We start from the raw sequence: 26,476 nt of genomic DNA, 5'->3' as shown, positions 1-26,476 counted from the left end.
GATATAGCTGATCTGAACAAATGACATAAAAGGAGAAGCTCCCCTCGAGCTCAGAGAGTTGTTACAGCATTTTTCCTCACCCACCTCTCCCTCCAGCTTTGCTCCTTACAAAGCCACGTCGCCTCAGTAAACAGCTTATAACAAGACAAATGCTAAATGGTTAGTACTCATCCTAAATCCAAGTACATACTTTTACAAACATTTACAAATCTTATTCAACATTCTATTTTAAAAAATTGATAATATTTTACCTTCTAGTACGTTATATGTATGAAAAAAAGATTTAAAGTAGCCATAAATGAAACCATGTTGTTTAGTTGCTGAGGGGGACATTACACAGGAAGGCCTCTAGCAGCTCTAACAACTGCTGCTCTTCATCTGGCACTACTTTTTCCTCCTCCATTTAATGCTTACCTAGGTATTAAGCCCATCATTTTGCATATCTCAACTGTAGCTGTGAACTAAGCACTTATTTGCTGTTCTAGATAAATGTGAACTATTTTTTTGCAATAGACAAGGACAAGTTGTATATTGTTTAATGTGGTTCCACTATTATCAAAACACTACACCAAGTGAAAGCAGTGAAAACGTTTCCTTTCAGGAATGTTACACCAATGCTCATGATACTCTTTGAGGTCAAGCTTACGTTTCTCTAATGTATAAAAATAATATGAGAGAAAGTTGAGCTTGAAAATCATACAATGAAATCGTGATGCAGAACAATGCTTTTAAAAAAAAAATCTAAGCTCTGCTGACAATATCAGGACCGCATGCTCTGAGTTAGGAAGGTGATGAAGTGCTTGCTAAATATAGCCTTAAATTATGCTTTCAGAATCTATTCATAATCAAGAAAGCTTCATTTTGTATGATGTCTACTGCTCCGTGCTCTTAGTAGAAATGCAGAGCACTTGTTATTTTCCACACTATTGTAATCACAGTACTTACTGTGTTGTATATTACTGCATAAACGTCTAAAACTAAGCCAGGTTCCCTAAAGCACATTAGTTTTAAATCTGTCCTTCACTTTAAGACATTCATTCCATGTTAATGCTGAACACACACTTAAAAAACCCCTACACTTTGTAAAGGATAGTATCAGTTTTCAGAGAGTGTGAGCTAAGGTATACATAATTCAGGCATATAACAATATCTACCTCTCTATCTATATACATTAATATACAAAGAGCGCTCAATAAAAACACAGCTCAGCTCTATCCCATTCTAATCAATACAAACTAATAGAGATAGGAAGGCCTGAAAAGAATCAGCTAGACAACAAACTCACAGTGTTTTTATTGAAGCATAACATATGGCTGTCCATTCCTATTTAACAATTTTGAAAAATGAAAGCCATATAAAGCAGTAGTGTGGGACACTACACATACATAACAGGGATGCAGTTTATGTAGGAATAAACACTAGAAAAATTTTCTAAAGGATTATTTCACATTTATTAATGTGAGTTCTGTTTATTTGTGGTAACATCAGACCTTACTGGAAAAAATAAAAAGAAGCCTGAGATACTGTATTATTTTATTTATATACTTAAAATCATTGAACACTGTCATGACACAGCATTAGTAAAGTTTGCAATAAAAAGAAGCATTTGGCAAAGTAAGGAAGTCACTAGAGTTCTATTAAAAATTATAAAGAGGAATATTTTTTACTTAAATCACAGCATTAAATAACGAATTGGGAGGAGCTCTCCTTTGCAGCACACACCTCATTCTTTATTACAAAATTCAGATGTGATATGACAATCCATTATAATACAGTTCCTTTCACACTGCAGGAGACTTAAACTGAAGTAATTTATGCTTTCAAATTTTGATCCACTACACAAAACAGAATAAATGCTACAGTTTATTTCAAAAGCTCCTTTGTTATTCCTTACACCAAACTCTTCAGATTTTACGTTTTTTCCACTCTGGCTTGTCTGTTTCATCATCTTCTGGTTCCACTTCTGCAAAAACTGTTTTTGGTTGTGTTCTAGAAAATATCAAGAAGAATTGAAACAATGGTCAGACTGCAATTCTTTATCAGAATCTGCATTAGACATACATTAGGCACAAACGATATCCTTTAAAACACCCTAGAGTTGGCTGGTTTTCCCATCAATTGACTTTCTAAGAAGAGCAGAAGGCACAGCTCTCGGGAAAAGTATGAAGAGCAACGTAATAAGCACGTATCTTCTGAAAGTAAATTCTCATCAGCTCATAATCATTATCTGTGTGTTCCATAAATAAAATTATAATAGATGAGAAGAACGAGTCAATTGAACATAATGCTACAAAACTGTAGCTTCGGGTCTCATTCCATTATTCAGAAAAAGAAACCTCCGTTTTGATACCCTGTAGTATTACAGGAGCCAATAAGCAAGAACAGAACAGCATGGTTTCTGGCTTAGTTTGTGCATGAAAAAAACAGCCTCTCCTCTAGAGACTTTATCCAGCACTACTGTAACATAATAAAACTAATGATCTTCATATGAGAACACAGTGTATCCTACAGTCAAGCTTGATGGTACCTATTCCTCCAATGTTTACCTGTATTTTAAATAACACTTACACGCTGTAAAAATAATTATTCATTACTTTTAAAATGAACAAAGTGTCAAGCGGCATTTCAACAAACTGTTTGGATATTCAGTTCCCATGTTTTACACTTTAATTACTGCATGGCACCCACTTCCAACCTAATTCTTAGCACAATTAACGTCTAGCTGAAACTAATAGATTTCTGAAGTTGGCTGTGCTCAGATTCTCATTACATCAGTGACATGACAAAATACACAGCACGCCCAAGGCAGTCATCAGCTTATTAGTGTATTACCTAGTGTTTTCACAGCAGTTTGAGGATGTTAAGAACTAATTACTGATATAACTGTTATTTGGCACACTCAACAAAATGCATGAAGTCCACCATACCTGCATCTGCCTTACCGACACAACAGGCATATTCAACTGACTATCAAGAGTAATAGCAAGACATTGGCCATAAGGAATAGGATTATTCAGTTGTTAAATATACAACAGAAGATAGATACAAAGTCATCAGATCCAGTCAGAGATGATTTTTTTTATACATGGGTTCTTTCTATTGGCCTGTCTCCTTCTCTGTCTTCCAAAGGATACTACACTACACTTGATCTTAGCCAAAAGGCCAAGGATGTCCAATAGAGGAACTCTCTATCAGTACCTAGTCCCCACAGTTATATAAATTGTACTTAACCAGTCACTGAAAGAGGATTTTTTTTTTTAATCAACACTGATTCCAAAACAGACAATGGTGATGAAGGCTTCACTGGCATAAATAATGGATTCCGCTGTCTGCTTAGGAAACAGAATGTATGAAATCTTCTGTCTCTCATTTTTTCAAAACCTGTTGACAACAGCTTATTTAGCACATTTTAGAAGTGTGCCTTCCTTTTATCACAACAACCAAAAGAAAGCTACCTAAATTTAGGAACCTAAAGGTACCAGAACTGAGATGTCTGTTAGTAAGTCACAACTAACCAAATGCAAATTGATCATTTCTGACTATGAAATTTTCAGCTGTCGCAATTTTTATCAGAAATTTCCACTCAAGTAGAATTACACAATTTGTGAAATGAACATCAGAAGCTATTTAATTTCTGTGATGGAAGCGGCACTGCGAGTAGTTACAGATGTCAGGAAATGTCAGTAAGGTGCTCAGAATCCAATAAAAATGTGGCCGAGGGGGGAGACTTAGCATAACGCAGTGGTAACTATCTCAAGAAAAAATATAAGGAGGAAATCAAGTCTGCTTGCTATCTCATTTTTGAAAATTAGCATGAAATGGCTGAAGCCTCAGCTCAGCTGCAATGTAAGCTGTTCAACCTCCACAAGTTTTACAGCAGCAACTGGGATACTTAAAACACCTGACTGATTTAAAGGCATAAGCACAAAAAACACTCTTTGTTACAGACTTATCAACAGTGACTATTTATTTTAAACATACACTGTTTTGCTTACTAATTGCACTGGAGATTGCCAGTGTAGAAGCTACGTGATTAGTATTTATATAAAAATTATCACAACAGGTTTACTACTTCACAACGTTTTCATTTCTGAGACAGATAATATCTTGGAAAGCTGTGTTCTTTTTCTCCATCAACTCCCCTATCAATTTTATTTATCTTTGTCACTGAGAAACACAAAATCAAACACAAAACAGCCCAGGTTGGAAAGAACCTCAAAACACCAGGTTCAACATTTTCTGGGGAAAGCAAGCCTAGATGAGATTATTTAGCAGCCAGTCCTATCACATTTTGAAAACTTTATGTGATGGGGATTCTACCATGTCTCCTCTTCATCCTCAAGAAGTCCTGGTCACCAAAAGAGGTTCCTGATGACTCAGAAGGGCAAGTTATTCACTTTCATAGCAGGTAAAAGGAGGTTTTGGGGAACAACAGGTCTGTCTACTCAACTCTCTAGAACACTATGAAACAAATCCTCATGGAAGCCATTTCTAGATGCAGGAAGGCCAGTGAGGTGATAAGGACCAGCCAGCACAGATTTAGCAAAGCATACCATCCCTGACTAACCTGACTATCTTTATAGAGACAGTCATAAGAGATTCCATAAAATTCCTCTCTATTCAGCATTTGTGAAATGACATCTGAATTAGTATAGCTACTTTTGGGCTCTATAGCATAAGAGACAGTGGTGGTCATCATATTGGTTACAATGGAAATATATGGCCAAGACAGTTAGGGGACTGGAGTACACCATACATGTGAAGGATCTGAGCAAAGTGTGTCCCTTTAGCCTTAGCACAGAAGTCTAAAAAGGTATTCCACGGCTACTTACAGCTACATTGCAACATCATGAGAGGCTACAGAGAAGATGAAAAGACAAGGGACAACAGAACATTTGGAACATGGAAAATATTAGTTAGATACAAGTAGTTTTATTTTCTTTTACTATGAGGGTGGTCAAATGCTAGAACAAGCTGCCCAGGAAAGTTGCTGAACCTCCATCCATGAGGACATTCAATCTCAGCTAGGTACATTCTTGAGCAACCTGATCTAATTGGACCTGAATAACCTAATCTAGGTGAAAAAGCTTTAAGCAGGAGGTTGGACTGGATGATCTCCAGAGGTCCCTTCCTACCCATGTTATTCTATGATCACGTAATTCCACGATTGTCAGAAGAAACTAGTATCTCATACACCATAAAGGCATTCCTATTGTCAGTTACATCGAAAGGCTGTAACCAAAAATGGGAAAACAAACTAAGACAATTCATTCTTGCTAGATTTGTTATGATTTTCTGTAGACTTCCTAGACTGCTCTTTCCTTTTCTGTTTTGCACTGTGTTCAGCTATGCAGAAACCTAAAAAAAAAATAAAAAAATCCAGCGTCCATGTGGACCTCTACACTCAAGAGACCCTACAGTCCCTCTGGTTACAGTGCTGTCTTACTTAGTTGCTTTTTACAGAGGCTTGTAAAAGTAGCTCATTGACATCAGTGATTCACAAAGTTACAGCTAAAAACAAATACTGCTACAGCTAAACCAGCTGGAAAAGACAACTGCATACCACAGCATGTGACTGCCGTCACAGTAACTTTTAATGTTAGAGTTTATTTTGCACTGAAACAAATTTAAAGACTTTCAAGCATGCCTGGAAATCAAACTCCTGTCAAATAGGCTACTTTCAGACAGGCAAGAACCTTTAAGCATCAGGCACCTTTGTGTTCCTTACCTCAAGAAGTAGCCAGACTCTTCTAAGTGACTTCCCCCTCTCCAAAAAAAGATTTAGCTTAAACATACCAATGTGTCAGCAAAATCACTGTTCTAAAACATTCTGTTCAGTCCTGCTTTTTCAGTTAAGGATACTACATGATCCACAATATGACTAACACTTTACACCCTCAGGAAGGAAAGGAACAGTAAATACAGTGTGGCCAGATGCTGCTGCTTCAAGTTGTTCCCTTTTGCCTGTGGCAAGCAGCAATGACAAAGACAGCAAAACAGGAGCAACATCTCTGTAACGTAAGATAGTTTCTAAGAACTGTGGTCTATCTTGATGCAGAAGGAAACTTCACCCTGATCTTCCCTACACAGCACAGAAGAAAGATACATCTGGGCCTGATTAGCCCCTCAGCTACAATGCTTAGCAATTTATACTGAGCCTTCAGAGGGACATCTGAAGTCCTTACAGTATCTCTGTACAGCTGTGTTAAAACAAACAGCTCACAAAGAATGTAATTTTCAAACATTTACAACTGATGCCTCAAGTTCTTTTCCTGTAGTTCTTTAGTTGAAATCTTCAATCTGTCCTTCCCTTCCTTTCACTCCAATGGAAAAATTCATGCCAAGGTCTCAAACAAGCTTTTTCCCAAAAAATCTCAAGGTTTTTTTTTTCTTTTTTTTTTTTTCTTTTTTCTTTTCTTTTTTTTCTTTTTTCTTTTCTTTTCTTTTTCTTTTTTTTTTTTTTGGTCTTTTTTTGTTTGTTTGTTTGTTTTGTTTTGTTTTGTTTTTGTTTTTTTAAATTGTTCCATCCAGACTTTTCCTGCTATTGTTCTCATCTCTTTTGACACTTTATTCACATTGGCCTTCTGTGATATGTCATCTTCTAGTTCCATTTGTACTACCCTTATTACCTAGTATCCTCTCAACAGCATGTGTTATTTTCACCCTTCCTTTTGTCATTTATGTATTTACTCTCCTTTTCTGGCTCAAATTATAAGACAAACAGAATGGCCATGCTAATAATAACAATCTTGAAACGAAATTAAAGTCATAAATAATGCAAATATTTGGATTCAAGCACCTTTAAAAAAAAAAGTTGTTTTTTTTTTTTTTTTTTTTTTTTTTTTTACATACGATGAATATACTAACAGCAAAAGTTATGCCTCAGGTACTGATCAAATTTTCTAAAGTGAAAACACAATTAAAGAAATTAAATGGCTTAAAATGTTATTTGGCTTAGAATGATCCAATCACTTAGAGTTAGGACCACATGAGCTCTAACCCAGGCACCACAATCAGAGAGCTATAAAAACTTATCAGTAAGAAAATTCATGTTTCTTAGTCTTCTTTGACTAACATTACTTTGCAGCAACCTCTAAGGGAAACGAGCATCTATTCCTTAGACATTTTCTTAAGAAGGAAAATTGAAGACTGTAGGTGAATAACCACCCCTGAGACAACAAAAACAAAAGCCTTATCAAACAAGAGCTATCTGAGGTGAATGCTTTTATACCCACATTTAAATTAAACTTAATACAGAAATGTGGAAAAACTGATAGCAAAGAAATAAAGTAGTGAAAAGAATACACACCACTGAAAAAATGAAACACACTGATTGCATTTCCGAGGTCTCAAGGCAGCATATCATTTTAAATAGACATCAGAATATCACCTTTCATAATTCTCAAACATATCTTGTGCTATAAAGGAAGCACCAGACCTAACTAATGAACACAGATTCTCTGAGTAATTTTTTATGCTGCTTACTATTATGATCCCTGATTTTAACAGGGTGTCTGGGGAAAAACAATACAGTATTTTGTGATAATTTAACTCTATTACTTCTACTTTAATAAAACACGCATCTGTTAGGAAGGTATCTAGAATGCTTTATACCAGGTAAATGTGCGCTCCCTATGAAGACACATATTGGATGTATTAATGCAGCCCTCTGTATTATACATGCGCTCAGGTAAGCAGCTAATGAATCTATGACTGTCATTGGTCTGCAGCTGCTAGCACAGACCTCCATTTCTGAAAGTTAGAACATAAAACAACCATAAAGTTTTTTGCATTTCAGTGTCATAACTGTATATAAATAATAATAAGTAGTAATTAAAAAGAATAATAAGAATGATGCTTTAAAAAGCTCTTTGCATGGGGTACATCTTGAAGTCCACATTCTAAAGCAAGGATAGCAGCAATTTCCTTGGCATGAGATTTATCAACTGACAAAACTGTCAAGGCAGCATGCTGTTGGCTGCAGCCCAACTCCCCCACATACGTATCACCTTCTGGTGTGTAAGTTAATAGCAGTCTGGACTTGCATCCTCCCTATTTCTCAGCCAGCTCTCTTCTTCCCCTGCAGCTACATCTTTTAACAAGAAGCCATAATGAGATCCACCCACCTGACACAGTAAGCCTTCTGTAATACAGCTATGTTTTAAAACTTTTATGTCTACTACATTGCAGGTGTTGGAGGTGAAACTCAATATACAACTGATGAAGTTACTTAGCCAAAAATATAACAAGGTATCTACCTGATGGAATGGGCGATTGTGTCTGCTGCTGAGAACAAACAGTTGCACGTTCTAAATAAAAACAGGTACCCACACATTCAAAGTAAATTTAATCCCTAGGAAACATGAACCCTCAAGCAATTAAAAACCAACAGTTGACATTACAACTGTTACAGAATTAGCCTTTCAAACATCTCTTTCTTTGACTTCATACAAGGATGGCACTATAGAATGCATTGATTTGATGTACATCAGAATAATGCCATACTTACTAATTATCTAGTCAAAGCCAGAGCAGGCACTAATGTTCTCACTAATGTTCTCAAACTCCTTTGGAAAAGGTGTTATGGGTCAAGTTAGGAAATAAGTGGCACTGCTAGAAAGAGCCATGATTCTTATTACATTCTGTCTTTCTGGAAAGATGCGATATTTTTTCATTAAGGAGCTACAGAAGTAATAAGGGAATTACAGTAAGTAAAGTACAAATGAAAATTACTGCCTAGGGGATAAAACAATGGGCTGCTAATAGAAAAATCCAGTCTGTTACTGGCTCTGCCTGTTTTGTAAATACTATCCCATCTCTCCACAGCCTTTCCCTATTAATTTTGAAGATACTATTTATTCTAGGCAGATTACTTTGTGCAATAAAAACCAGCAGTGACTACAACAAAATGTTCAAATATTTGTAATTTTTAAGTGGCCTTTCCTTCTCCTTAGTATGAAATGCATTTATTTACTACGTATTTTTACACTATCAAAAATTTATGCATTAATGGTTTGAATTGTATTAATTAGAAAATAAATAAATATTTGATAGAAGTCACTAAGGAAGGATATTGCAGTTTTCAGTGTAAAGTGGATGAGTAGCACCCCCACTTACACAGTTTAAAATGAGTGCAATTCTCAGTGTGATTTTTATTACTTCAGTACCTCTATGACCAAGTTAAGCCAAGCAGTAGGCAGGTCCCAATGCATGAAAAATCCAAGTAATCAACATCTAAGAAACTGTTGAGGATACACTGTCATAACACCAAACAAATGTTTTTGAAGGTTTAATCTAAGACTCAGTCAGGGCCAGAGGGCATACTGGAAACCACCATGCTGGACTCTTGTCAGTCGGACAGTAAATTACTAAAAGGCATATTACTTAAAATTGGCTTCTGATGATTAGCACTAGAAGACTTGTGAATTCAGAAAGCTTTAAAATTACTTCCTAGCACTGAAAGGCAAATTTTAAAAAAGGAAATATCAAATTTTAGTAATTTAAGCTCCTGGAAATTCTTATCTACATGTAAGAGCATGATATATTCTTGGTTTACATATTAATGGCAATAAGCCAGAAAGGCAAAGGATATTGTTAAAAATGTGTCTTCTATTTCTACTAAACTCCCAGTGGCCTCCAGAAATATGACTTGTACTTTTAATTGCTTCCTTACTTAGCATATGCTGGAGCAACCCAGTATGGATTCTCCTCCGCTTCCTTTGCATGACGTAAAATAGCCTCTCGAGGATTGCTATCATCTGTCTTATCCAGTGCAATATTCTTGACTATGTATGATGACAAGGTACCTCCATGAGTTCCAACACGGCCACCACGACCTATAGCAATAAAAAAAGATAAATTAATATTTTAAAGAAAAACATTCTAGAAGTAGATGAACATATAATGTCTGCTATAGTGATCTGACATGAAGTAGATAAGATTACAGAAAGAGCTTAATTCAGAACTGCATTCACTTAAACGTTTTACTGATTACACAAAGTAAGTAAGTGTGATTATTAACTTATTGTAGGTAAGTACTCCAATCAAAGAGCAATGTCTTACAGTACTGGACACTGCCCACACATACAGCAGTCCCTCACTAGAAATGTTTGAATTCAAATCCAAACAAGCTTAGAATCACAGAACTACAGATTCATACAATCACCAATATTGGAAAAGACCTTCCTTCAAGAACATCCAGTCCAACCATCCACTTATCACCAATATTTCCCCACTAGACCATGTTTCTTATTATAATGTCTAAACATTTGTTGAACACCTCCAGGGATGGTGACTCCATTACCTTCCCAGGTAGGCTGTTCCAGTGCCTGACCACTCTTTTATATAAGAAGCTTTTCCTAACATCCAACCTGAATCTCCTCTGCCACAACGTGACATCATTCCCTCTATCTGAATTGCAAGTTATGCAGGAGAAGAGGCCAACACCCACTTCAACACAACATCCTTTCAGGTAGCTGTAGAGAGGGATAAGGTCTCCCTTGAACCTCCTCTTCTCTAGACTAAATAAGCCCAGTTTTCTCAGCCACTCCTCACAAGACTTCCCATCAGCTTGTCCAGAACCTCTTTAGGGCCTTCCTACCCTTGGTGTCATCTGCAAACTTACTGAGGGTGCACTCAATCCACTAATCCAGGTCATCAGTAAGAACATCAAACAGGAAAGGCTTCAGTACCGACCCCTGGGAAACACCACTCGTGATCAGTTGCCAGCTGAATTTAACTTCATTCACCACCATTCTGTGGGCTTGGCCCTCCAGCCACTTCTTTACCTAATAAGGAGTGTACCTGTCCAAGCCATGGGCTGCCAGCTTCTCCACTAGAATACTGTGAGAGACAGTGTCAAAGGCTTTGCTAAGTCTAGGTCGACTACATCAACAGCCTTTTCCTCATCCACCCGGTGGATCACTCTATCACAGCAGGAGATCAGGTTGGTTAAGCAGTACCTGCCTTTCATGAACACATGCTGGCTGGGCCTGATCCCCAGGTTGTCCCGTAAATCCTATGTGATCTCACTCAAGAAAGTCAGAACTCAAACATGACAGCCTCTTCGGCACAGGACAGTATGAAGTGATTATGTGTAGATTACCAGGTCCAGCTACTGGAGGTTCTGGTTTGTGAGACTTCATTGGGTCCAGCCTATCCTTCTCCAGCTGCTTCCTGGTGCTTCGCTGTCGTGGTTCACGGAACATTGGAAGTGCATGAGCTAAAAAGTCAAAGTTTGAAAAAAACCAAATGTTAGAAATTCCATTATCTTCTTAACATTTTAATGATGATGGTGAAAGCTGTGATTTGCCCATAGAACACAAAAGGCAGCACAGTCTCCCAAGCCATGATCTAATGAGTCGCATTCGGGAAGGCTTTTTTTGCACTAAATTTCGTATTTTTCAAACAAGGAAGTAGCCAAATTTCAAGGGTGCCTTCAGGAACCAGTACTTCATGTGAAATACTGATTGCTTTGCTTATGTGAACATAATTTATTCCTCTGACATTCAGTTCACAACATAAGCATTGTGACCAACTGGTTGCCTTTTTTTCTGCACTTTCAATTTCTCTACAGGTCCCCAGCAATCCAGTAGCAAGAACACTCTAGATGTGCTTTTGTATCCGAGAGAGAAAAGGAATCCCCTCAATGAACCATGATGTCTTTTCATACAACTTTTTCTTAAATTACAGCACTAATCAAGGTTGGAAGAATACCTGAGAGACTGGGTAAATTATCATGAATTAAAAAATTCTCTTTCTTCAGCAAATTGCAACATCTTCAATCACTGTAGTTTACATGTACACTATTTCTGTCTGCTCAGAAAAACTACACTCAGCAGCAAAAGAGGAACACGACGTCAAGGGACATAGTTTTCTCATGGTGAGGCTTAGCTTTCATACTCCAGTGTGCTGATAGCTGGTATTTTCAAAATGTCGGAAACTGTGTTGGGGTCAAAAGACTCAAAAAAGACAAAAACCAAACAAACAAAATCTTAAATGTGGGGGAATTTGCTCTATATTTAATTATATAAGTAGGAAAGCGGCATCTCGAGACCGATCAGATTACTTCCAGAAGCTTGCTAAATTTATCAGATGATGTAAAGTCAGTCATATGAAACAGCAGTATAACTTAGTGAATAATCTTTAGGTTTTATTTTTACAGATTTGGATGACAGCAAATTGTTCCTGGCATGTCAAAGCAATGAATTTGATTGGTTTGCACTGCGCATCTAAAGAGTCAAGGCTGTCCAAGGGAAACTCAAGCTGCACATTCCTACATTTTAAAAGTAATGCACAATTCTCCAAAAACATTCTTGCATTTTAAACAGGTATTGTAGGAAATTCTGAGATTAAGAATCATCCACAACTAAAAACAAACAAACAAAAAATACAAGTAGAGGAGGAGGAAAATGCAGTTAGTTCACTTCGGAAAGGAAGAGATTGAAGAGATTGCCAGTTCTTTCTAGTTCCACCTGTAAGCTCAGAAGAAACAAATATAACCTCTGAAAAGTTTCATAAATATACAACAAATTTAGAAGCATGTAAAGCAAATTTCTACAGCCAGATCACTACCAGCACAGAAACATCTTTACTGCCTTGTTTTATATGAAAATATCCTTATATAATTTCAAAATGAGGGCCAAAATCACTCAGTTTCCTAGTCCCCTCGTAAAATTTGCTCTTGGGAAAAAGCAGGTCACTAAAATTTTCACAGTAACAATAACAATTTCTAATGTCATCAGTGAGTCATATTATAGAAGTATAACCCCTTAAGCTGGAAATACATTTTAACTACTTGAAAACCCATATACTTCTAGGCAAGTTCCAAACCTTAAAAGATCAATACGTATTTGCTCAACACCAATCCTCGCATCTATGATTCTGCCACTGGTACTCATTCACATTACCAAGTGGAAAAGGCATACTCACCAATTCACTTATCTAAAATTGAAGATTCAAGAAAGGATGAAAATAATCTTGGATCTTTTGATCTTAAGTCCCCAAAGTCCTATCAATGCACCATAATCTAGAGTACAACCGGCATCTTTACAGGTCATTCCAGATACATACCTTTCCAGATTTGCAGGGCTATAAATAAATTTGTATGAAGCACCCAAAGATTCAGGAATGATTGCAGGGTTTTAATAGGGAAGAATAAAATACTAAATCAGAGTTAAGGATGCTCAGATAAAAAGAAGTTTAAATTCCTTACGTGTTATAATGTAATCCTGTGTAAGAGTCTCAGCTTGTCTCTCTTTCCTTTTTGTTTTGACCACACATAATTTTGCTCCCCTGAAAGAAAACATAGAGCAGCACAGTTGGTCTGTTTTTGCCAAGCAGAAGCCATTTTTTATTCAAGACATATTCTCCACTAAATCATATGGAACTTCCATTATTCATAACTGTGTATATCTTGGTATGTCCATGTAGATGTGAAGGGGGATAAAGAGATGCAGTTTCTGTTTCAGATCTGTTTACATGACATGTGGAAGTAAGGACAGAAGTCTCCTATCATGTCATTTGTACACACTGCTTGAAGAATGCACACAGAAAGTACCCCTTTCCAAACACAGACAACGTTTTGCTCCTTGTACCTTTCCTAAGTTGCACAGGTAGTAGTTATTTAAATAGAGGTGTTTGTAACACTACAGGGGGAAAACCTGCACAAGTTTGATTACAACAAGACTAATTTATACTGGTGGTACTTCCATTATTACTGTTAACTATCAGAAATCAAAAGGGTACAAAATTGAGCTAAGATTTTTGTAGTCTGTATGCAAGAGGCTTGGTGCTACATCTGGGACAAACATTGTTGGTAGAGAGGCCAAACAATGATGACATAATTTTCTTCTCTCCTCTAAATTGATAAGAAACAGAAAAATAACACTTCTTTCTGCCAATTTTATAAACAAGAATTTAACTTCATATTCAAGTGTCCAGGTCATTGTAAGAATCTTGGAATTTTGAGCTGCAACAGAGAATATTTCTGCATGTAAAACAAAGATGAGGGCATATAAGGGAACTAAACTTTTTACTGTAACAATAGTCATTCCACTCAGAATATATGAAACACACATTTTTCCCCTGCTGATAAGAAAGGAAGTTCTCTAGCCAATCCAGATGGTAAAAGCAAGGTAATTGCTGAAGTATTTATAGACTAGTTAAATCCTCTTCTATTCATTCTAGACTGACAAATCACCTTCTGATTAATCACTACCACCTTTCATTAGATGCAGGCAAAATCCACATCTGACAGGAGGGGGTGGTGGAGATGAAGTTTCAAATAAGGCCTTCCACCACTACTTCACATACTCTGAAGTTTAATCTAATACTTCCAAACAACGTTTTTATTGCAAAAATAAAATGAAATATGATATTAAATAGAAGACTAAACATAGTAAGCAGCCTTTCAATAACACCATATCAGCAGCCCTCAACTGCACAACTTGAGGTAATGGTCTCAAGTTGCACCAGGGGAGTTTTAGATTGCATCGCAGGAAAAATTGAAAGAATGATACTGCACTGGAACAGGTTGCCCAGGGAAGTGGTGTAGTCACCACCCCCAGAGGTGTTCAAGAAACTTGGAGATGTGACACTCAGGGATATGGTTTAATCAGTGTGGTGGTGATGTGCTGATGATGGTTAGACCTGATGACCTTAGAGATCTTTTCCAACCTTGATGATTCTAAGATTTTGTGAAATGAAAGGCTGGTTATTCTTACAGCAGATTTCACACCATTTCAAAATACACGTGCTTATAAATTCAGATAGACCTGTCATCATACAGCATCATTAAGATTGTGAAAGAAAATGGACAGCTTTTGAAAAACAAGGTTTTTTTTTCTTCATTACTGTAACTAAATAAATAAAACTCTGCTAAACAAACACTACTAAGTATTTTTTTTTTCTCATCTCTTAACATAATCATAGAATCAGGCTAAATCTGAGGGGAAAAAAGTTCTCAACTGTTAATCACCATTATGTACCTCTGGCTTTTGACAGGATCATAGTATACTTTAGCCAGTCCATTGCCTGTACCAACCATGATCTGGTTCAACTTCGGATGCCAAAGGCAACGCACAACACTCTGAAATAAAGCAACATATTAACTGTTAGTCATTCACTTTGATTTTAGCACTAATATTCATACAGTCAAATAACTGATCCTACACTGTAGTAAAACAAACTTGAATACATGAACGAATAAAGGTCTTCTCCAGAGTTGCACACAATGTAAAAGGAGTGAGAACATACAGATGCAGGCTGGAAGAAAGTACAAATGAGTGAAAATGAGCAAAATGGTGGTTTCCACTGGAGTACTGCTCCACAGTCTTTGTGGGCATAATGGAAATAAGAAATTGAAGAGGGATTTGAAAGAGAACAATGAAGTGCTTCAGATATAATAGTGCAGGCCATCAGGACACTTGCATTTTTCTACATAATTCTTAATTCTTCCACCCTCTTCCTTACTTCATGTATTTTCCCCCTCTTCTCACACTCAAGCTTTCTCAAACAGTGTTGACCTCTCGCTCACTGACCACAGTGAGCTAATTTTCACTTTTATTCTTTTTCCTTCTAGAACACCCAGAAAAGCTTAGTAATTGAAGCCTATGTCTCACAGCTCTCTCATCCTTCTAATCTGCACAGAAACTCGGATATTGTATGTACTGTTGCTTTATAAATACAGCATCATTCTCCATCTGACTGATCTCTATACTCAACCAACACAGAAAGTCTGCAAGACCAGCCTGACTTAAGGACTCACAATTCACAAAACATCTTAACACTAACAAACACTGCATTTGCATCTAATTGAAAGAGAAAAAAAACCAGTAACCCAACTCATTACCTACTTTCAAGAGATAAGTAAGAGCTGAAAGAGATACTTTCCAAGACTGATGTCTTCATAATATTTTTTCAGCCATGTAACAAATGCATCCAAAGCAAGCAGGATGCATCATCATGTTCACTGCAGGGGAGCTGGACCTTTAATGTAATGTTCCCTTCCAACTCTAAGGATTCCATGATCCTGTGACTCTGTATATTAGTATTTCACTTAATGCTGATTTTTCTAGTCGTTTTTCCCATAAAATTTCCATGCCACACCCTTTACAAATTAAAAAAAACAAAAAACAAAAAACAAAAGACTCTTCTTAAAATGAGTCAACAGTTCAATATTCAACAACTTGCATCCATTTAGCATTAAAGAACTTCCTTTTTATGTATTTATGTATTTTTAGATTTTACTTTGACATAATCCTGAGTGCATTAAAAACACCATGGCAAGCAGGACAAAGAACGTGATCTTTCCCATCTACTCTGCCCTAGTGAGGTCACTTATAGAGTACTGTGACCAGTTCTGGGCTTCCAGTTCAAAAAAGACAGGCATCTCCCAGAAGGATTCCAGAGGAGGGTCACAAAGGTGATAAAGGGCCTGGAGCATCTCGTGTAGGAGAAAAGGCTAAGTAACCTGCTTCTGTTCAGTCTGGGAAAGACACCGAGGGGGCATTTGACTAATGTTTAATGGCAACTATGGAGTGGTGGGAGACAAACAGATGAGGTCAGGCTCTTCTCGATGGTGTGCAGTGACAGGACAAGCAGTAATGGTCTATAACCTGAATACATGAAGTTCCATACAAACATCTGGAAGAACTTCTAGAGGTGAGGTAGCACTGGAACACGCTGCCCAGAGAGGCTGCTCTGTCTCCTTCTACAGAGACACTCAAGACCTGTCTGGATACCTACCTGAGAGACCTATTGCAGGGTAGCTGCTTTAGCAGGGGGGTTGGACTCAATGGCCTCTTGAGGTCCCTTCCAACCCCTGCGATTCTGTGATAATACAACACATGCAATTCAAAAAAATGGGAGCTACTAACATACTACAAAGAGAAATAACAGCTAAAACATAATTAGGAGTGCAAGTAAAATACAGTCCTTTATCCTGGGAGGGCATAAACATTTAATCTAGAAGGTAATGTAGCAGCTCTTTTGAATTTCTTTTGAATGGTGAATTGTTCTTGACAGTTCTTATTCCTTCCTATGTCTCATTTGCTCCACATCCCCAAGCTCCCTTTTTTTGAATGTTACAAGGCATTTAACAAAAAAGAGGCAACAGTGCTTTTTACAGATAACTGAAATATAAAGTAAAATTCTGGCATTGCAGTATCTCCATAACCCTTGCAACAAGAGAGCAAAATAATCAATACAGAGTTCTTAATAAGTTGCTTTATTTAAGTAAGAGATTCTTTCATACTGTTCTGTAATGCTATTACTCAAAATGTTACGGTAATTCTAAAACATACAAAGCTAATAACAAGTTTTGAAGGTCAAAGGTGGGTGGCCTTTTCTTTTATTAATATTTATTGCATGTGTTTAGCCAGCCTTTTAAAACTTTGTAGTTAATGTGGTTCTCCACTTTCTTCTGTCAAGTAAATGTATTTTATAGCATGGTACTGGATATCAGCCAACAAAAACAAAGCCTGAGACAGTGTGGCTAAGCGCTGATGGGGATTGCTAAGTTTCTAACTTGTCAAACATCCACAGCACACTTAAAACCAGCAAGGCACGTGCTCCAGAACAGGCAGAAGAAACTGTCATAAAATGCAGCACTATAAATCTCCTGAAACTGTAAAATGTCTCCAGAATATAATTTGTTAAAAACTAAACAAATACGAGCTCTGAACATGCAAGCAATTTTATTAAGCCACTGGCATATAAACCTACTTTATTAGAAATAATGAAAACTACTTACAGAGATTTTCAGATTATTTTAGAAACTGGCAATACTTTAAGAAGAACAAAATACTGAATTCCTAAACTGAATCCTAATAATCTTTCCCAGTCACATAATTCCACAGAAGTAAAAGTTCTGAACAACTATAGATCAAAGGGATCTTTGCAGGCCAGATTTTAACACTGGGAGCAAGGGGCAAAGGAGAATCTTCACTGTGAATAAATAATTGATTCCTAAATATAGCATTTCTCCATCAATATGTCTAACTTTCTTGCTGTGTTTACGCAGAAAAAATGGGCAAATATCTTTATCAGTGGAAATGCAAGTAATCAAATTTCAGGTCAAAGAAGGTTCCAGCTCTGTAGGCAAATAATTGTGCTCGTACTAAGAAAACAAGTGGAATGGTTGACAAGGCTGAAGGACACCTCTGGAGATAACCTAATGTAACTTCCCTACTCCAAGCACGCTCAGCTGCAATAGGTAGCTATGGACATTATCCAGTTCATTTCTACATATTTCAGGACGGAGATTCCATAACCTCTCTGGGCAACTTGTTCCAATCCTGACCATCTCCATGACAGCAAAAATACACTTTTTTTAATGCTTTAGTGGAATTTCTTCTAATTAATTTTGTGTCTATTGCCCCTTGTCTCATCAATGGGCACCACTGAAAACTATCTGTTTCATTTTCCCCATCAAGTTCTTATGAATAAGATTCTCTTTGTGCTCACTTCTTCAGAATGGACGATTCTATCTCTCTCAGCCTTTCTCTTTATATCAGATACTGCAAGCTTCCAGTAATCTTTGCAGTGCTTTGCTGAACTCACTGTAAAGTATTTGTATCTCTGTTGTACTAGGAAGCTCAGATCAAAACCAAGCACTATAGCGTGCCTCACCGAGCTGAGCAGAGGGCAGTAACTGCTTCCCTCGACCTGCTGGTAATGCTTTTTTACCTGGTACAAATACCCATCAGCTTCTTGCCAGTTTCTGATTGTCTGAGATGGAAAGAGAATCTATCTTGAATCCTCATTTCAACTTTAGCAATGACTTTTTAAGAACAGTTTGTTTCATTTTAAAGTTGTATTACACAGTGGATACCAAAATGAACAAGGTGGTACTATAGTTATAATTTCCTTCCCTTAGAAAAGAGCTCAAGACAGAAGTAATGACTTCAGCAGTTCAAGCAAGCTTTCACTGAATTTACCATGCTGGCTTCATTCATACTTTTTCAGAGAAGTAAAACAGGATCACAGAATTAAGCTGCCTGACAGTGCTTTATGAAAAACTAGGACAAAAGATTACTAATTACTAGTACCAGCTTTATAAAAATTCAGTAGATGCCAGTTTCCAGGCTCAGGAAATAAACAATAATAACTTCAGTTAACTACATCAAATTCCAGATTCAACACTAAAAGACTAACCTGTTTCTTAAAATACTTAGAGCTTGAAGAAAGACAACGCTACACAGGTTCCAAAAACCATAAAATTCAAGGTCATCTCTCAACTCTGCAAATGAAAAATACTGTTTTACTCTACCAAATAAGAACAACGCAGAAAGTATTGTTATGTGAACATCATCAACATCTGAAAAAAGAGATTTCTGTAAAGGCTGAAGGTATTGGACAGCATGTCTTTGAAACATAAAGTCCTGCAAACCTGACAAAAAAGTCCTCAGTGTTGAGTTTCAACAGGACTAAGTATTAGGTCCTGCATTTTGGTCACAACAACCCCAGGCAACCCTATAGGCTTGGGGAGGTGTGGCTGGAAAGCTGCCTGATGGAAAGGGATCTTGGTGTGCTGATGGACAGTCAGCTGAATATGAGCCAGCAGTGTGCCCAGGCGTCCAAGAGGGCCAATGACATCCCGGCTTGTATCAAGAATGGTGGGGCAAGCAGGACTAGGGAAGTCATCCTGCCCCTGTACTTGGCATTGGTGAGGCTTCACCTTGAGTACTATGTTCAGTTTTGGGCACCTCAGCACAGGAAAGACATGCAGGCGCTGGAGCAGGTCCAGAGAAGGGCAACGAGGCTCGTGAAGGGCTTGGAGAATCAACCCTACAAGGAGAGGCTAAGGAAGCTGGGGCTGTTTAGTCTGGGGAAAAGGAGGATGAGGGGAGACCTTATTGCTCTCTTCCATGACCTGAAAGGTGCCTACAGTGAGAGTGGGGCAGGTCTCTTCTCACTGGTGACAAGTGACAGGACGAGGGGAAATGGCATCAAGTTGTGCCAGGGTAAGTTTAGGTTGGATGTTAGGAAGAACTTTACACAAAGGGTAGTTAGGTACTGGAATGGGCTCCCCAGGGAGGTGGTTGAATCGCCATCCCTGGATGTGTTTAGAGCCATTTGGACGTGGTGGTCAGAGATATGATTTAGCAGAGGGTTGTTAGAGTTAGGGTACTATGGTTAGGCTGCGGTTGGACTTGATGATCTTCGAGGTCTTTTCCAACCTGGGTAATTCTATGATTCTGTGATTCTCAAAGCAATTCTAATGAGCTGTCCAGATGTTTAATCATAAGACTGATCTATCTCAAAATGCAGCACTTATATTTACATCACTTGCAAAATACAAGTAGTAGCAATGATTCAAAATCTGTTTGGTAGTTCTACTGTACTCAAAATATTAAGATCTTCAAATGAAATCAATCCAAAAAGACTCTGACAAAATCTACTGCATACGTAAGTTCAGAATTCTGCACTGGGAAATACTGGCAAATGACTGTGAAAAAAACTGCTATGAAGTTAGGCAGGGAGAATATTAAAAATGTGAACTGAACATTGAGAAAGAATTCAGGACAGATTCAGTGGGTGTTATTGAGAGGAGACCTTTGTCATTATTTTCAGATAACAGAATATCTTGTAACAATGACTGACTGAAAAGAATTTCAAATAATCTATGGAATTTTAATGATTTTTTTTTTTTTTTTTCATTTGGGATCAACACATTTACTTTCTTAAAAAACAGCCTAAAACTAGCCTTACTTAGCTAGTTCTCAAAACCAGCCATATAATTTTTTAAAGCAGCTATATGATCATGTTAAATAGAAAAAATGAATTGCCTAAGCAATACTTTCAAATTTATTTTAAACTACATCTTCAGATTTAATATTGTTTGAAAATTAGCACCACTGATAAGAGAATTTACCTGTAACAATGTAAGATCTTAAGTATGTGGTAATCTTTAAACACAAAACTCGTAAGTACAAAGGTGGCAGGCAAAGGTGCTTTCTCCCTAGTTTGTCATTCCATCTGCATTTCTTCCAAAACAACTGCAGTCCCAGTTCATGTGGGGCTCATAAAAAGTCTCAGCCCTAACAGTCTGTTTTCACCTGTGTACTTCTGTTTGTATTGCACAGACAGCACTGCTGGTGCAGGTAAACAGTAAACTACGTCATGTAATATTTCTGTTAGGTTATTTTCCATTAGGGCTAGTTCAGTAGGCAGCTATTCAAATGGCTTTGCTGGTACTACAGATGTCCCTGTGCTTTGACAGAACTGGCCTCTAAATGCAGTGATGAAGCCTGAAACAGAATTATTTGTAATACAGAATGGAACATTTATTCTGGCCTAGAAATAGATTCCTCAGTTTAACAGGCAAAGTGAAGAATAACTGAAACAGATTTCTCAGCAAGCAAGAGCTAATTACCTCAACTGAAACTGTCCAGAACACTTGGGCTAACACCCCTACAGGGGTAAACAATGCAGAGAGGGCATTTTACAAGGTCAGCAAGAAAAGATTAAAATGATTTGTTGCATAGGAATGGAAAATTTACCACTACGATGAAACCATGAGGCTGGTAAGGTCATAAAACTGCAGACTGATGTCAAGGACTGAAAGAACTCTCCTGGATCTTCGGTTATAAAGACAGTTAAAGATTGCAGCAGTGATGACAAAATTCAGTTCCTGGCCCACACTTCAAATAAAAACATTCAGTTTTACAGCACGGATAGAACAGACACAGGATGGATTGAGCACTGCCTACTCTTTTCTGTAATTAAGACATCTCCCAAAACCTGATGTGGCCTCCTGTTCCTGCATTAGCTCCTTGGTGGTTCCCCTTTCCATCCAGCAAAAGAAGCTTCCCTGCAGCCTCAGCTGCCAGAAAGGGGCCATGGTATTTCTGCTTAGTGAAGGTCTGAAAAAGCTCCTCTGGACACCAGGGTTTCCTGCTCCCACTGCCATCCAAATCAGAGTGGAAGCAGTCTATGTTGACACTCCTTCTGTCCTCTGCACAAACAGGAAAGCGAAGCAATTGGCTGGGGGAATTCAAGTTAGACACAGCTGGAGACTGGCTTGCCAGGCTGGTCATCAGCACTAGGGCAAGTTTACATGAGACCATCATGCCAAGTGTTAACAGGTCAGTCTCACTTCACTCCAGCTACACAGTCCAGTATCCCAGTAGTCCTGGCTTTTTTCTGATTATAAACAGTTTCTTCAGTGTACAGAACTGGAATAACAGTTCTCGTGTAAGAACAAAAGATACATGCCATATATTTTCTGTTGCCCTGAAGCATTTAATATATACCTCAACTTCCTATTGTAAAGCAAAAGGAACTATGGAAAGCATACAAAGCAAATCCAGCAAGCCTTACTAATTCCCACTATTAGAGAGTTTGTACAGCCTTTACAGGAACATTAATTCTAACACCTGCAAATATTTTTTTGCTACATTCAAGAGCACAGGCAGTCACTTAATCTCACTAGTATGGCTTGAACCTATGTAAACCTAAGGTTGCCTGTTACACAACAGAATAAAGACAGCATGTACAAAGATTGTCTGTAGAAAGCACTATTCATCTCTATCCTCCTTCACCCTCCTGCAAGACAGCTAGAGAAAATTAAGATTTCCCTCTACTACTGTCTTCTTTCATTCCTTTTACTAACGTTGCACGTCTTGACACTGTACAGAGTATGGACTTCTTAATTTTTTTGCATTTCAGTTGAAAGTTTAACCAGAATACAACAAAATTTAACTGCAAAGAAATATGCAAAGAAACACCAAGATATTTGGCAACCTTTTCCTATTAGCAGAATTTTATTAAACAGACACCATTTGTGTGCCTGTGCGTGCACTGATAACTGGAGTACAGAGGTCATCATTTGTTGCAAGACTGGCATGGTATCAAGTTTGATCATTTTCTAAAACATTCCAAGGATCTGTTTTTGGCATAAATAGGAATCATTATACACTTCTGCAGCGCTCAGCTCAGTGGAGCTATATTCTTTCCTTGCTACTGCAAAATTTAAAGTAAATTTAGATGGGGTCATATTTTACAATGATGTTTTAATTTCTTTTCCCTCCATAAGGAGGTCTTACTGCCTGTCAGTCAGGAAATGTTTTCTTTGGAATCAACCCCTTTTCCCTAAAGACAGTTAAGTTTTAGGGTTAAATACCATACGTTTGTCTTTGAAACTGAACATTTCATGTGAAGTGCATTTCATGATAATCCATAATAATATACCATCTTACTAAGGTTCACTGGCATGGTTACTTCTGCCAAGCAGGGCAGGGGAAGAAAAAAATGCTTCTACGTTAGTAATGCACTATTGGAATAAACATTTCCAATTTTTCTTTCTCTTCACTTCAGATACAGTCTATCTTCCCCCTAAGGCAGCACCACAAAAATTGTAGCTATCACCCTTTTAGGGTAAGTTTACTGCATTCATGTCTGCTTTCATGGCTATTAGCTAAAAGAAAACTGTCTGAATGAAAGTACAAACAAGACTGATCAGTGGAGAAGATGCATTTATTTTCACAATAGAAACTATACTCAGAGGGCAGAAATCTTTGCTGAATGATGCTATCACACAGCTGATACTTGCACTATCTCTGTGGTGAGTGTGCAGTCAGCATCCCACTTGTAAGCTGAAAAAAACAAAAATGATTTCCTCACATGCTATTTGCCACGTGCTGGTAATTTACCACTGGAAAAAAAGACGCTGTCAATTAGAGATTAATTGCGAAACAGGCAAGAGAACACACTAATTCTAGACTTTCACATATTTCAACAGTTGAAGTAAGAATGTACTGTAGGTTTGACCGTATTTTCAATGATAAACAAAAAAGTCTGTTAGAATTTAGATAATGTTCTGTAATCATAAGGTGAAGATGCTGATGTTTTGAAAGTTACATTTGGAAATCAGGTACTATTTGGATAGCTTACCTCTGAATCTCATCTACCATGGTTCTTTCATGGAGTGGTAGGATATTCTCAATTTACATTGCCTAAAGTCATAAGTCCTTAAATCAGTACAAATGAATGCAGAAGTACCCTACTGTCTAACTTTGCAATTGGGAAGATCAGAACAAGTGAGGTGAAAAGTTTAGTAAGAAAGAATCAACACTAAGAGAGGGAAGTGAGGATTTTAAGTGGGAATTATCTCACCAAACTTCAGATACCTACAACTTTACAGGTCTACCCAAAACGTCTGTGCCCTACCGCCTCACTTTACAGTTAATGCAGATAAATCAGTATTTTACAGTGGCCTTCATCTAACCTATTTTAGGTATCTATTTTAGTATGAGATAAATCACAGTCTGGATGTGTTTATTTTCTCTGCTTATTAGAAAGGGAGCCGAGGGTGACTGGATCAGCTGTAGACATCTATATTTGGTCAGGTGAATCCCCTGCAGCCTACAAGGGCCAAAATAACTATATAAGAAAAACAGAAAACTAAATGGAGCAACACAATGACAATCCATGTTACAGTATGTTGTGCTACTTACATAAAACCCCCCCAGTTCAAGGATAAAGGATTCTGGAAGCCAAATTAAATATTCTCTGCACAGAATGATACAGCAGAACCAAATTTCTAAAACTCTCCAACAAATCTTCAGAATCTTAGTTTGAAAGTTCAGTTCTAGTTCTGTAGACACTTAAAAACTGAATGAGGGTAAAACAGAAACACAGTTCCCCCTTGCTGCTTCTCCCTGTCCAAACCTATACCTATTAAATAATTCCTACCGAATCTGTTTTGAAGCTATACAGTAATGACAGCAAGAGGTGCTGCTCTAAGAAAATATTTTCAGTTAGGAAAAGAAAAACTTTAACAAAATTTCTTTCCTACATGCAAGCTCTGCTTCAGTGGCCATGACGGTATGTGACAGGTCCTGTTTGAACAGTGCTGTTCAGATTTGCTGCACTTGGCTGTCCAGACAGTCAGATAAGAGGCATGTCAGCAGGGCAGATAATGAACGTGTAACATGACATTCTGACTGTGCTCATCGACTCTGTAAGTGTAGGGCACTATAACACCAGACAAACTGGGCTTTTCTGATCAAACACTTACATTTATTTTAACTGCATTTTTACAAGTTCTAACATTGATGAAGGAAATAAGTCCAGTCTGCAAATGCAGGCAACTAGTTCACTTAGAAGATCTATTTTCTTTAATGCTATCAAAAAGAGTTATATATTCCTGATGAAGAACTGCTAGTACAGTGCAGTATCTTTTAAACATTGAGGAGTTTAAGACATACATAATATATGTAGTAAGCATTACTGGCTTCTTATTATTGTTGTGTTTTGTTTTTGTTTTCTTAAGAAACAATAATGATTATACTTCAAATTATTTCAAACACTGAAATGTTTGGATGCTAACAGCTAAAGACAGCTTTCCACTAACACTGAATCCTTCAACAATTGTTCCCCAATTCCTCTTTGACTGTCTACCAACTTTAAACTGCTTCTGCACTTAGGAAAGATATTAAAGCAGTGACTTTCAAGTTCTTCCATTGTATAATGAAGGTACGCATCCATCCTACTCATACAAATCTTCACAGACACGTTTGAAGTCACCCACCATTTTCATGGACTGAAAAGCTGTTTAAGTGCTTTTGAAATATATTTTAGAAAGAACACATATGGTAATGAAGAGTGAGAGATAAAGGCCTCCGAATATAATAAATAAAAATAAGCTGGGCTGCAGGATAGGTCCATTAGCATTATAACTTAAAAGCAGCAGAGTAATTCCCGCCTGTCTACTAGATCTGAGAGATTCAAAAGTAAGTGTTTACTTCCTCCCTCTCATATTCTATGATGTTCAGAAACAGGCCTTTAAGGACCTGTTTCAGTGAATTTGTCACCAACTCTACATGAACATGTTTTCTGTTTTCTCTCCAATTTTACACAACTGGAATTTAAGGTAAATAAAAAAATTAAAAGAAAAAATTAAAAAAAAAAATCAAACTCAACATTTTAATCTGAATCTTACTTTTAGAAATACTTTTATTTCTACGTAGTAATCAGTGATCATTAGTAACAGTGATTAATACCACAACTGACATAAGCTAGTCATGAAGTAACAACTTCCCTTTACCTTCTATAGTCACTTTGATGTCCCTGCAGAAGGTATGCACGAAACATCAGCTACAACATCTGTCTCCTTCCCTCTAAGAACAACAACAATTGGTAAGAGCCATAGAAAGATAACAGGGGTCTGAGACAACAATTCCCACCGCTCGCTTGTTTTGAGAGTGTCTTACAACTGGTGGGCTGCCACACTGCTCTGCCTTGGAAAGGCTGGGCTGCCTTCTGGCTGCACTCACGGACCAGAGGATGGAAAAATGTTAGACTCAATAACTCTTATAAAACTGCCACATTGTTGACTAAGTAAATAAATAAATAACTAGATAGATAACATTGACTACTGAGTCATTTCCAGATGTCAGCAACAATGGACAAAGAATGCTATCAGTTTACTTTTGCCTTTCTTCTTTTGAGCAAAGGATGGTACCTATGCATT

General features: G+C 37.4%; 1 protein-coding gene across 1 annotated transcript in view; it reads right to left on the bottom strand.

The window, feature by feature from the left end:
* Positions 1 to 1,266: 1,266 nt before the first annotated feature.
* WDR70 (WD repeat domain 70) overlaps positions 1,267 to 26,476 on the bottom strand; it is a 132,053-nt gene continuing 106,843 nt past the window's right edge. The window contains exons 14-18 of the mRNA XM_072359623.1: positions 14,988 to 15,088; positions 13,214 to 13,293; positions 11,105 to 11,221; positions 9,674 to 9,836; positions 1,267 to 1,989 (exon numbers count right to left, since the gene is read on the bottom strand). Of these exons, the coding sequence (XP_072215724.1) occupies positions 1,905 to 1,989; positions 9,674 to 9,836; positions 11,105 to 11,221; positions 13,214 to 13,293; positions 14,988 to 15,088 (546 nt within the window). The 3' untranslated portion in view covers positions 1,267 to 1,904. The remainder of the gene's footprint in view (positions 1,990 to 9,673; positions 9,837 to 11,104; positions 11,222 to 13,213; positions 13,294 to 14,987; positions 15,089 to 26,476) is intronic.

This window comes from Excalfactoria chinensis, chromosome Z (genome assembly GCF_039878825.1).
Source record: "Excalfactoria chinensis isolate bCotChi1 chromosome Z, bCotChi1.hap2, whole genome shotgun sequence".
Taxonomy (NCBI): domain Eukaryota; kingdom Metazoa; phylum Chordata; class Aves; order Galliformes; family Phasianidae; genus Excalfactoria; species Excalfactoria chinensis.
Note: the sequence above shows the minus strand (reverse complement) of the source record. Positions and strands in the feature narration are given on the sequence as shown.